The sequence below is a fragment of the Mastigoproctus giganteus genome, chromosome 1 (assembly GCF_048544385.1).
Source record: "Mastigoproctus giganteus isolate SK-2022 chromosome 1, ASM4854438v1, whole genome shotgun sequence".
Taxonomy (NCBI): Eukaryota; Metazoa; Arthropoda; class Arachnida; order Uropygi; family Thelyphonidae; genus Mastigoproctus; species Mastigoproctus giganteus.
Genome location: NC_143575.1, coordinates 174,527,415 through 174,541,619, shown reverse-complemented (window position 1 = coordinate 174,541,619; position 14,205 = coordinate 174,527,415). Strand labels below are relative to the sequence as shown.

The window sequence follows — 14,205 nt, the reverse complement described above, 5'->3', positions numbered from 1 at the left end:
ATAATTAATAATGATTTTTACATACGTTAAAATCTGATATAAAAACTTGTCTTTTCTCTTAGTGCCCCAGTATTTTTAGTAACATAACATTTTTAAAAAAAAAATACAATTTGGATAAGGGCATTCTAATCCAAAGTGTATTTTTTATATGATTATTTTTTTTATTGTTCCACAACAAATTATACAAAATAATGTTTTTCCCCCTCATAAAATAATTGAATAAAATTCTTTTCTTGTAGGTTATAATTTTGAGGCCTTACAGGATTCCGTCCAAAAAGAGTGCCTTTGGTAAGGTTCATAAATGGTCAGAAGGAAATTCTTCCTTACATATTGAAGGTCAAGCTACAGACTCTCATAGTGCTGGGTATATTGCATTTTATTTAAAATTATTTCCTTTTAAAATCACTTGAAAATTGTATTTTTAATGAGAACTCTGAATTCCCATATGTTTGAGAATTTGAAATAGGTAAATAATATGGTTTATCCTATTCTTTCCATTGCAAAAATTGAGTGGAATGCAGGTTAATGAAGAACAGTTGATTTATCATTATTCCTGCTGTAGATTACTTGTATGACATTCATTAGTATAGTATTAGTATTGAGTTAAAATTCACAGGAAATGGAATCAGAGTCAGATTAATAAGCACGGTATTTTAAATATGATTTCTGTATATATTTGGGCTTAAATCCATGTTGTCAAAATTGAAATGTTTAGATTTGGCCAGATGAGATTTCATTGACCTGTAAAAACATGTTTCCTTACTTTAGATCCAGTTCTTTTCTTACTACTTAATTTTACACTCCTGTTCATTTTTTTGGAATCTGTCCAGGTTGTTTCAAGGTGTTATTGTTACTTCTATTTATAAATCCAAATTAGAAGAAAGTGTGGGAAACTATATATACATTAGCCTACAACTGTTGTTCGTTATCACCACCACCTACACCAAATTTAGCCGAGGGCAGACGACCCTTCTATGTGTGACGATTGTGACACCTTTTTAAACATGCGTCATTTTATGTGAATGTCCATGATATAAACAGGAACGGTTTATATATATTAATGCTTTTACTCATCTGATTGAGCCCTATACACTCAGATTTTATCTGACGTGTCGGCTGTTTTTAGGTTTTTAAAATCAATAAATCTTTTCTCTTGTATTTAAAAAATATAATTTTATATCTTTATAATTTTTACATATTTATATTTTGCTATTTTATTTTATTTATTTTTATTATTTTATTTTTCTTCTTTGGCTCATGCAGCATAAGCCATAGGCTTCCTTGCACCATGTGGCCATTGCTAATACTGAATTAGTAATTAAAAATCAGAATTTTTTTTTTTTTTACCTTATTGTATACACTGAGTGATCACTGAATTATGACCATCCCTATGAAAACTGATTGCAACCCATTGACCACGTGAGGTACGGAAATATGCAGTTAGTCGACCTACATAGCATAGATAAGGTTCCAGTGGTTCAGCAGGTAGTAAAATTCCGAGCGTGATGGGTAAAAGGAAGGATTTATCAGACTTTGATAAAGGACAAATTGTGGGTGCTTGACAAGCTAGTGCTTTGATTTCCCAAACAACTGAACTGGTGGGGTGTTAGTGTACCAGGACTGGCATCAAAATGGTCAAATAATGACCCAATGGCAAAACCGCAAAGGTCAGCGAAAGGTTGATGTTAGAGGTGAGTGCCAGGTCCAACAACTCAAATAGCGCTGCACTGTTGAAGAGTTGACTACCCAATACAATATGGACCAACCCGGAATAATATCTGGCTTGATGCGTCACACGTATGGGCTATACCAGCAGACAACCCCTACGGCATCCTCTCCTAACCAATGTTCATCAGCGTAAAAGACTCGCATGTTGCAAAGAGCATGCAAGTTGGACGTTAGAAGACTGAAAGAAAGTGTGCTGGTCAGATGAGTCACATTATTTACTCCACACCGTGGATGGTAGTGTACGGATTTGGCGTCAACAACACGAGGCTCTTCATCCGTCATGCATGGTATCAAAAGTGGAGGCAGTTGTATGGTGTGGGGCAGGTTTCACTGGCAGGAACTTGGACCCATGGTGCATATGGAACAACATATTAGTGTTCTCCGTTATCGTCAACTGCTTGCTGTCTGTGTACACCCCGCTATGTTACACATTTTCCCGGATGGCGATGGTCATCTTCCAAGATGACAGTGCGCTGAACCATCGGGCACTTGCTGTGCAGGAATGGTTTGAGGAACACAGTTCTGACTTCCAGCATATCAGTTGGCCTCCGAACTCCACCGATATCAATCCCATAGAGCACTCGTGGGACACTATGGAAAGGCATATCAGGCATCTGGATACTCCAATCACCTCCATACCTGCATTGCTGACCGCATTACACATAGCTTGGTTGGCCATACCTCCCGAACACTTCTGACAGCTTGTTGAATCATTGCCACGTTGGTAGCTGCTGTACTGAAGGCAAAAGGAGGACCTGCAAAGTATTAGGTAGGTAGTCATAATTCAGTGATCACTCAGTGTATACTCAAACTTTTATTTGATGTTTTGGAAGTGAAAAACATTATTTTTACTTGGAATTATAAATGGAAAGAACTTGTCAGGTGCCATATGACTATTTATTTATTATTATTTTTATTTATTTATTTTTTGTAATGCTTACCTTGTTAGTTTCACCTTGAAAACAACGATGTCTGATACACACGTATTTTAAAATTAGTGTTGGCTGACATATGGTGGAGACACTACGGAAGGTAGTTTCTCTAAGTTTTGTGTAATTTTTATAAAAAATTGTTTTGTTCCAATCATTATTATTATCATTTATGTTTATTCCTTTATTTGATAAAGCAAATTAATTAATGCAGACATTGTGGGGACATCGGAGATGTGGTGTCACTCTAATATAAAGAATGCAGAATTTGAATATGGGGAGTACAGTGTGTACAGAAAGGACAGAGTGGAAGGGAGGATTATGATTTTAGTTAAGAAGCACATCAAATGTAAGGTAGGTACATACAGTTGACATGAGTGGCCAGTGCAATGCTCAGACATTTTGGTGTGACATAAGTGCTGGGAAAACAAGAATGCAAGTAGAAGTGAGAGTAGGCCTAATGACTCTGATGAGCATAAACAACTGTACAGACAAATAGAGTGGGTTAGTAAATAAGAATATCCTATAATAGGAAACTTCAACTTTCCAGATATTAACCAGAACTTGTGGGTTTGTTACTCACACAGTAGTAAGACTTTTGTATACAGGCAGTTTTCGCTTTATGAGGTTTTTTTTTTTTTTTTTTTTTTTTTCAAAGTATCAAGTATCAACAAAATCGAAAAAATGAATGTTAAACATTCATAAATACCGCATTTCAAACCACGTGCTTAGCTATACAATACAGTGTACGCAGCTTCACGATATTAATCCATTCCAGAGATGCCATCGTATCGTGAAAATATCGTATTGTGAACCTAATAACACATTGTTTTTTGGTAATTCGTTCCGCAACCTCGGAAGTTGAAATTTTCGCTATATAACTCTAAAAGGTCATTTTTATAGTCTAAATTGTATTAGTTACCAAATCAGATCACTAGAATGCACTACACTTTCATCGTTATCATATGTTCTGTTATAAGAACCAATTTTGAACGCCTTTGTGACATTTTTCTAAAGCACATTTCTGGAGGTCACGACCATAAAACAATAAAAACAATTTTCACTTTCCGGTTTATTGGGCTTTTCTGTTACTGCAAGCAGTTATAAACGGGTAGTAAACTCGATGTTATTGCATTTGTGAAAATACCGATAGATGGAATTGTGTGGTTTTTTGCGTTATTATGGCGAAACACGTTTCCCCTTTACTGAAATCTTCAATTATATAAAAAAACAAATAAATTTTCAGAATCTTCTCTTCATTCCTTTTTTTTTTTTTTTTTTAAGCTTCATAAACTTGTTACTCCGTGCAAATGATGTTAGTTGCAATTTGTGCATTCCATTAAAAAATGCTTATGCATCTATTGAAATTTATAAAGAAAATAGAACATTATCATGGAAACAAATGCCTCGTGAAGCGTTTCTGAAGAAGACGACTCCAACAAACCAATGAATGCCGAGCCAATCGATCAACGAGTGTGCATTTAGTCGATGATGAAGAATAACCATTTTTTAAAATTTGTAAGTCATAAATAATTTCTTTATTATTATAATTTTCTTGATTTTACAGGCTACGTTTTAATTTATTTGGATAAATCAATCATTGTTTGAACAAACTAACTAATGCAATTAGCAACAATGCAATTAGCTAACTAATTGCATTGTTGAGAACGTAACCGCTATTTTAAACATTAGGTCTATGGGATTTAATTCCCGCTTTACGAGAGCGCTAGGAACATATTAACTCGTAAAGTCGAGAACTACCTGTATTTATTAGGTGACCATTGTGTTATTACCAACATTTTATTAGAGTGACAACAAGAGAAAGCAGTACACTTGATCAGATTATTAGCAGTTACTCATCATGCATTAGGAATCAGCACATAAAAGATCCACTTACATCTTGGTAAATAAATCTTAATTGTCCAGGACAGGCTTAGGAGTGTAGGTAAGTCTTAGTGTCCAGGATAGGCTTAGGAGTTTTGTGTCAGTCAAGAATTCCACACTTGCCAATTCAAGCATCAGCAATTCATGTAATTTTGATGTTAGCAGTCAATTCCAGGGTTATGGTTTAGTGTCTGATTCCAACAGATAGTTTGATTTGTGTTTTGTTTAGACAGGAGTTGTGGTCATATTCAATTTGTCCCTTTCCCTTTGTACTAATCCTCCTGCACCCTAGAGAGGTTGTGAATCTTAGAGATTAGGCAAATTGTGTGGACATAGTTTGGGCAATCATATAATACATGTTCCCAAGTTTCATTTGATCTGCAGCTGCAGTTTGGGTTTTCCTAGGCTAGTAAACTTATCTTTAAAAGATCCATGGCTCATGATGAAAAGTTATATAAAGGCCTGGGGAGAACCAGTGTACCACCTTGGGGGCTCAGAGTCAATACGTCTCTTATGAACTGCCCGGCTACATCTTGAGTGCTCTCTTCCAAGCGTGCCTTGCCATATCTGGTACAGTTTCTCCATTACCTTTTTTTTTTTTCTCTCCAGCTTGGCATCACCGATTCTCCACTTGTGCTTATATGCAAGCCTACAACATATCATCTTCAGATTGACGGGAAGGGCTCCATCCAGAACTTGTAGAACATGTTTACTGACTCGATGGGAATATTATTCTTTGAATAGCATCAAGCTTGACTTTATTTCAGACAGTTGTATGACCCTGGAACACTAGGTGCCTGCCCCATAACCGATAACAGGAAGAAACACAGCCTTATAGATAAGAGGAAGGATCCTTCTCTTTAGACCCCAGTTGGACCTGGTAAAACTGACAATTTAGATGCATAATTTCTGATTTTCTTTGCCAGATGTGCTAAGCGTTTATTCTCAGTTTTGAATTAAAGATTCTTAGTACTTCAACTCTCTGACCAATCTGACTTTTGTTCATCAATCTTGATGGTGAGGGGGTTTTGTGACCAGTAGAGCCCCTTTTAGTAAAATAGACTTGGTCTTTTTGCCTGATATGGTTAACTTATATGTATTAACCCAAGTTTGTAACTTCAGAAGGGCTACATTTGCCTGTGCCTCAAGGCCTGCTACATTGATCAGAATAAAGTCATCTGTGAAAGCAGTGCTATCAACCAGACCAGGATCCATAAACAGGAACTTGTCAAGGACTGTGGTCCAGATGAATAGTCCAAGAACAGAGCCCTATTACTTGTTGGGAGATTTCCTGTGACTCTCTTGTGTAAGTAATTTTGTATACATCAAATACAGATTGGTAAGTAATTTAACATGGTGGAAGCACCTTGTAATACTAGATTACCATAGTACATCAAGAGTGTCTGTGAAGTCCACTGATATAGGCTAGGTAGTGCTTCTACTCTATAGAGCCTTTCAAGGGCTGCTTTGAAATCAAATTGCTTGTTGGATGCCAGATTTACTGTGTCATATGTATGTAGGCAAAACCTGTACCTTAACAAGTACAGGTCAATGTTGAAAAAACATCGCAAGTTAGGATTAAATTTGAAAGTGTCTGCAATTCTGCCCTGGAAAGATTGTGCAAGGCTCGTGGGATAAAAATTTTTTTCAGGGTGGTCTGTGCTTGTTAACAGGAGACATTGTTTCTACAGGGATGGGATACACTTAAATAGAAAGGGAACAAGAATATTTCCTGATGCTATTGAGGCAGTGTTAGGTGGGTCGGAAAACTGCTAGCTTGGGGGGATTCACAGACTAATAGAGTAACGGTAGCCACGGGCAGATGTGAAAGTGATTCTTGCACTGCTTCTGTTGGAATGAGAGCAGCCTACAAAGCGAGGTACTGGGGATTTCAAGGATTGCTGTGAGTCATCATGGAACAAATAAATACATGGGTTGTGTTAGGGTAACTAAGAGTAAGAATAGGTGTATGTATACTTGCACATACACCGATGCTAGGAGCATAGTAAATGAATTTGAAGTGCTGGTCAAAAAATCAATAGTGGATATTGTTGAGATATCAGAGACGTGGTACCACACAGATATGAGCAGTGCAGGATTGGAATTTTGGGAGTACGGTGTGCACAGAAAGGATAGACAGGACAGGAACGGAGGAGGGGTTATGCTGTTAGTTAAGAACACAAAATCTAAGGAAGTGCATCCAATTGACATTGGTAGACAATGCAATATTGAGCAAGTGTGGTGTGACATAAGCACTGGGAAAGGGAAAATGAGAGTGGGTGTGTGTGTGTGTGTTAAAGGCCTAATGAAACCGATGAGTATACTGAGCAGTTGTGCAGAGAAATAGAGGGGGATGGTAAATCGGTGTCTTATAATGGGGGATTTTAACTTCCCAGATGTTGAATGAAACTTTTGGGATTGTCACCTGCACATTAGCAAGGCTTTTGTGGATTTATTGGATGATTGTTTTCTACAGCAGCATGTTAGAGAGGCAACCAGAGGAAGTAACACTCTTGATCTGATTATCAGCAGTGATTATTCATGCATTAAAAATTTAAAGATAAAGGAACCACTAGGTGGCAGTGATCACAGTGTACTGATGTGGGATTTACTTAAAAGATGTAACTACCATCCGGGGTAAAGGGGAGGGATTTTGTTTTCATAACGGTGACTGCAGTGGTCTCAGAGAGGTTTTTAAATTCTATAAAGTGGGATCAACTGATGTTACCAACATTCTAAATTTTGGTAACATCTAAATGAGAAACCTTCGGGCACTTAATATTGGAGGGTACTAGGCTTTTCATACCAACTAAGAAATACTATTCAAGGTTTAGACCTAAACGGATATCAGATGAATTAATGCGGCTCATGGCAGAGAAGAAAAATGCATGGGTTGTATATAAATTATCAGGCAACACAGAAGCCTATGGCAGATATAAGCTAGTCTGTAATCAAGAAACAAAGGAGGTTAGGCAGGCAAAGGCAGATTATGAGAAATCTTTGACAAAGGATGCAAAGAAAAACAGCAGAGAGCTCTTTACTTATGGAAACTCTAGAGGCAAAGGGATGAATCACATTGGTCCACTTAACAGATGGTTTGGCTGTTGATGTTCATGCTCAGGTAGCTGATAAACTGAATGAGTATTTTGCATCCACATTCACACATGAGGAGTTACTCAAGGAGGGGAATGCCAGAAGTTTATCAAACTTTAACGGGGAGCAAAGTGAAGGAGAATTTGTTGAAGTTAAACATAAGGAAGGCACCTGGGGTTAATGATATGTATCCAGTTATATTAAAGGAGGCGGCAAAGGAAGTAAGCAAACCCTTAGCCATAATTATGAAAGCTTCCTTGGATTCAGGGGAGTTCCCCATGGACTGGAGATGTGCAAATGTATCTCCAATTCACAAAGGGGGGGACACGAAAATTCTGTTCCAGGGAAAATAATGGAGTCACTGGTTAAGGTAGCAAGGCAGGATCATCTAGACAAGACTGCAGTTATAGTTCAGACACAGCATGGGTTTGTTAACAGGAAGTCTTGTCTGACAAATATGATTGGATACTATGATGTGGTCACAAAGGAATTGGATGCAAAGAATTTTGATATCATATACTTGAATTTTAGGAAAGCTTTTGATACTGGCTATTTTATATTTTATTACCCTAGACTTGGCGCACGATAGCCTTAGTTGCTGATGCGCCATTAAACTTCCAATAACCAACCAACCAACCAACCTTTTGATACTGTGTCACATAGAAGACTACTGTACAAATTGAAGCAGCAGTGCGTTGCACACGCTTCTTGATTAGACCGGGGTTCGAGCCTGTCACCACCAAATACGGAAGATGCGGAAAGGTCAGGGAATGACCACCGCATATCCCGGAGCAATATGACCTTAGTTGCTAATGCTCCTAAAAACCAAATAACAAACAAACAAACAAATTGAAGCAGTATGGCATTAAGTGCAAGTTGCTACAATGGATAATAGGATGGTTGAGTGGGAGAAGACAGAGTTGTTATCAATGGACACTGCTCTTCATGGACTAATGTTATTAGTGGAGTCTGCCAGGGTTCAGCGTTGGGCCCATTGTTGTTTTCAGTATTTATGAATGATATTGGTGAAGGTGTATCAAGCCTAATATCTAAGTTTGCAGACAATACAAAGGTTGGCAGGGTTGTTAATGACAATAATGATAGTATGCTATTGAAACAGGATCTGGAAAAGTTGAGCAGATGGGCTGAGAGGTGGCAAATGAAGTTTAACATTGACAAAAGGACGCCTCCGTAGCCAGGTGGGAAGGAGCAGCAGTGCGTAGCACACGCTTCTTGATTAGACCGGGGTTCGAGCCCGTCACCACCAAATACGGAGGAAGCGGAAAGGTCAGGGAATGACCACCGCATATCCCAGAGCAATATGGCCTTAGTTGCTAATGCTCCTAAAAAACCAAATAACAAATAACATTGACAAATGTAAAGTACTACATATGGGTAGCAGTAACCCGAGAGTAACGTATCAACTGGGTGGTACTACATTCGGGGTAGTGGAGAATGAAAAGGACCTGTGGGTAATTGTGCAGTCAGATATGAAGTTTTCTGAGCAGTGCAAAAAGGCTGCAAAAGGTAGCTCGTGGTGTCTTGTCAATGATATACAGAAATTTTGCTAGCAGGGATAAGGAGGTGATTGTCCCCTTGTGTAAGACAATGGTAGGTCACACCTTGAGTATTGTATACAGGTCTGGAAGCCTCATTTTAGGAAAGATGTAGTATTGCTGCAACAAGATTGGTGAGGGGGGGGGAAAGGGTTGGTGTTCCCAAGAAAGGCTTAAGTTCTGCAAATTGCAGCTTCTGGAGACTAGGCACCTCCGAGGTGATATAATTGAGGTGTATAAGGCCTTGAATGGATTGAGCAAGCTCAGTGCTAATGGGTTTCTTCCTCTTGCTCAGATTACTCACCTGAAGGGACCTAAATTAAAATTGAAGAAAGAATTGTAGAATAGATGTGTGGAAATTTGCCCTTACCCAGTGGGTGGTAAATAGTTGGAACAAACATCCATCTGTTGTAGTGGAGGTCAGCAACTTAAATAAGTTCAAGGCAGAACTAAACAAATGTTTGGAGTGAATGGATGGGCGAAATGGGAAGTGCATTTTTTTTTTTTTTTTTTTGGCTGATTCTATATAAGCTTGCTTTCTTGCATCATATATCCCTGCTAATGCTAATACATCTATAATAATAGATGTTCCAATAATTCACCCATTACTGAGACTTGGGAGACAGTGAGTCATGTGATCTAGGATAGGTGGGAGGTTTTTCAGGGTTCTTTAGTAACAGTTTTAGACTTGCACATTTCCAATGTTCTGGGGATCTGCTTTTGGAGAGCATTTGCTCATCAGAGCGATTTGATCTAGGATCCGGGTTCCCAACCTGTGGGTCTCGACCCCCTCGGGGGTCGCCATGGTTGTTTTTAGTTGCAATTATTTTTATAGGAAATTTCACCACAAAGGTTTTCAACACATTTATTTCAATATGACATATAGCTACACTGCAATATTCTACTAGTGGTTGTAACACTAGTTTTTGATAAATGAAAGGAAGTGATCTACGGTCCACCGTAGTGGATACATAAAAAAATATTAAAAGCCCACTGTGTCCATACATATTAAACATTTTAATTATTTGCTTTGGAGGGCCTTTAATATTTTTTCAAATTTCTGCCACGGCGGACCATGATTCACTCCCTAAAAATAAAATATACAAATGCAGTGTTATTGTTGGAATAAAATTCTACGTTACAAATAGTAAACTGAAAAAAATATTCACTATAATGCAAAATTCAATATCAAAATTCATTTTTAATCTGTGTCTCAATGTGTGAATAACAGACTGTTGAATAAAGGTGAGTTCCTCTCTTAACGCAGTTGAAGATCACCCCGTATGTTTTGCTGACGCCGCCATGTTTGCAATGATGTAATTCAATAATGTCCATGATGGGCTGTCTAATGCAAACTGGTGCGAACTTAGTTTGCCAATAGTCAACCACCTTTAGTTGGTGCCATGATAGAAACCAGCCACTCCCTGTTGAGCATGGGTTAACTACTGCTTGCACTTTCTAAAATCTAAAGATCGCCAGAAGGTCATCATCAGTCCATGCTGAATTCATAGGTTGTAGAATAGGTTGTACACCTATTCTACAACTGTCTTTCATCAATTTGAATCTATGCCCACTCAGGTTCTTAATCTGAGCAAGAGGAAGAATCCCATCAGCATTCAGCTTGCTCAAGGCCTTATACATCTCAATCAGATCACCTTGTGTGTGCCTACTCTCCAGGCTTGGCAGTTTGCAGACCTTAAGCCTTTCTTTTTAAGAGCACCCCTTGGTTCCCCTCACCAATCTTGTTGCCCTCCTTTGTACTCGTTATAGAAACTCTACATCCTTCCTAAAATTAGGCTTCCAGACCTGTACACAGTACTCAAGGTGTGGCCTGACCATTGCCTTGTGCAACTGGAAAATCACCTCCCTGTCCCTGCTAGCAAAATTCCTATATATCATTGACAAGACTCCATGACTTGCCCTGGCAGCCCCCCTCTGCACTGCTCAGCGAACTTCATATCTGACTGCACAATTACCCCAGATCTTTTTCACTGTCCACTTCCCTGAGTGTAGTTCCACACAGTTGGTATGTTTCTCTTGGGTTATTCCTACCTATATGCAGTACTTTGCATTTGTCAACATTAAACTTCAGTTGCCACTTCTCAGCCCATTTGCCCAACTTATCTAGATCCAGTTGTAGGAGCATACAGTCTTTACTGTCGTTAACAACCCTGCCAACCTTTGTATCATCTGCAAACTTGGACATTAAGCCTGATATGCCATTATCATTGATGAATACACAAAACAACAATGGGCCCAGCACTGAACCCTGAGGAACTCCACTAATAACATTTGTCCACATTGAGCAGTGTCCATTGATCACCACTCTCTGTCCTCTCCCAACTCAACCATCCCTTTATCCATAGCAGAGTTTGCCTCCAATGCCACACTGCTCCAATTTGTGCAGCAGTCTTCCATGCGCAACAGTATTGAAAGCTTTCCCGAAATTCAAGTATATGATATCAAAATTAGTTTTTGCATCCAGTTCTTTTGTGACCACATCATAGTATCCAATCAAATTGGTCAGACAAGACTTCCCTTTAACAAACCCATGCTTTGTCTTAACTATTAATGCAGTCTTCTCTAGATGATTCTGCAATACTTCTTTAACCAGTGACTCCATTACTTTCCCCGGAACAGAAGTTCAGCTAACAGGTCTATAGTTACTTGTTTCACCTTTGCACACATCCAGTCCATGGAGACCTCTCCTGAGTTCAAGGAAACTCTCATAATTATGGCTAAGGGTTTGCTTACTTCTTTTGCTGTCTCCTTTAACATAACTGGATAGATCCCATCCACCCCAGGTGCCTTTCTTATGTTTAACTTCAACAATTTCTCATCCACTTTGCTCTCAGTTATTACAAAATCACTTAGCTTCCAGTTAGAACTTGATAAACTTCTGGTATTTCCCTCCTTCAATAACTCCTCATGCGTGAATATAGATGCAAAATACTCATTCAGCCTATCAGCTACCTGAGTATGATCATCAATAATCAACCCATCTGTGTTAAATGGTCCAATCTGATTAATCCCTTTCTTTAGAGTTCACATAAGTAGTAGTAGTAGTGGCATGTGATGCAAGAAAGCAAATGTATGAGCTTATGCAGCATCAGCCAAAAAAAAAAAAAAAAAAAATCACACCATTCCCTCCAAATGCCTGTCCAGTTCCTCCTTAAATTTATTCAACCTATCAACTTCCACAACGACTTTGCCACCCGCTGGCTAAAGGAAAATTTCCGCACATCTATTCTACATCTGTCTTTTCTTAATTTGAATTTATGCCCCCTTAGATTCGTAATCTGAACAAGCGGAAGGATCCCATCAGAATTCAGCGTGCTCAACCCATTCAAGGCCTTATATACCTCAATCAGATCACCGCGCAGGTGCCTAGTCTCCAGCCACTGCAATTTGCAGAACTTAAGCCTCTCTTGGTAAGAGGATCCCTTCATTCCCCTCACCAATCTTGTTGCCCTTCTCTGTACATGCTCAAGTAAATCTACATCCTTCCTAAAATGAGGCCTCCAGACCTGTACGCAGTACTCAAGCCGTGGCCTGACCATTGCCTTATACAGAGGGATAATCACCTCCTTTTCCCTGCTAGCAAAATTCCTATATATCATTGACAAAACCCCATGACCTGCCCTGGCAGCCTGTCTGCATTGCTCAGAAAACTTCATATTTGCCTACACAATTACTCCCAGGTCTTTTTCATTTTCTACCACCTTAAGTGTAGTACCACACAGTTGGTACGTTTCTCTGGGGTTACTTCTACCCATATGTAGTACTTTGCATTTGTCAAGGTTAAACTTCAGTTGCCACTTCTTAGCCCATCTGCCCAAATTATCTAGATCCTGTTGCAGTAGCACACTGCCATTACTATCATTAACAACCCTGCCAACCTTTGTATCATCTGCAAACTTCGACATTAAGCCTGATATACCTTCATCAATATCATTGATAAATATACAAAACAACAGTGGACCCAACACCGAACCCTGTGGGACTCCACTAATAACATTAGTCCACGAAGAGCAGCACCCATTGATTACCACCCTCTGTCTTCTAGCACTTAACCATCCTTTTATCCATTGTAGCAATTTACCCTTAATACCATTCTGCTCCAATTTGTACAATAGTCTTCCATGCGCAACAGTGTCAAAAGCTTTCCTGAAATCCAAATATATGATATCAAAATTATTTTTTGCATCCAGTTCCTTTGTAACCACATCATAATATCCTATCAAATTTGTCAGACAAGACTTTCCCTTAACAAACCCATGCTGTGTCTGAATTATTGCTGCAGTCTTGTCTAGATGATCCTGCAATGCATCCTTAACCAGCGACTCCATTATTTTACCCGGAACAGAAGTTAAACTAACTGGTCTGTAGTTACTCGTGTCACCCTTCGATCCCCCTTTGTGAATTGGGGATACATTTGCACATCTCCAGTCCGTGGAAACCTCCCCTGATTCCAAGAATGCTCTCATAATTATGGCTAAGGGTTTGCTTAGTTGCCTTGCCGCCTCCTTTAATATAACTGGATAGATCCCATCCACCCCAGGTGCTTTTCTTACGTTTAACTTCAACAATTTCTCTTCCACTTTGCTCTCGGTTATTACAAAATCATTAAGTATCTTGCTACAATTTGATAACCTGCTGCCATTTTCAAACCTTAATAATTCCTCACGTGTGAATGTAGATGCAAAATACTCATTCAGTTCGTTTGCTATCTGAGCAGGATCATCAACAGTCGAACCATCAATGTCAAGTGGACCGATCAGATTCATCCCCTTCCTTTTAGAGTTTATATAAGTAAAGAAATCCTTGCTGTTTATTTTAGCATCTTTTGCCAAGGATTTCTCGTAATCTGCCTTCGCCTGCCGAACCTCCTTTGTGACCTGATTACAGATTAACTTATATCTGCCATATGCTTCTGAGTCGCTTGATAATTTATATGCATCCCATGCATTTTTCTTCTCTGCTACGAGTCTCATTAGTTCATTTGACAACCATTT

At 38.9% G+C, this 14,205-nt stretch overlaps 1 protein-coding gene across 1 annotated transcript in view; it reads left to right on the top strand.

The window, feature by feature from the left end:
• Nucleotides 1-14,205, top strand: part of cnk (connector enhancer of ksr) — a 327,711-nt gene that overhangs the window by 135,628 nt on the left and 177,878 nt on the right. Inside the window, exon 9 of the mRNA XM_090389913.1 lies at nt 240-364. Coding sequence (XP_090246039.1) covers nt 240-364 — 125 coding nt within the window. The remainder of the gene's footprint in view (nt 1-239; nt 365-14,205) is intronic.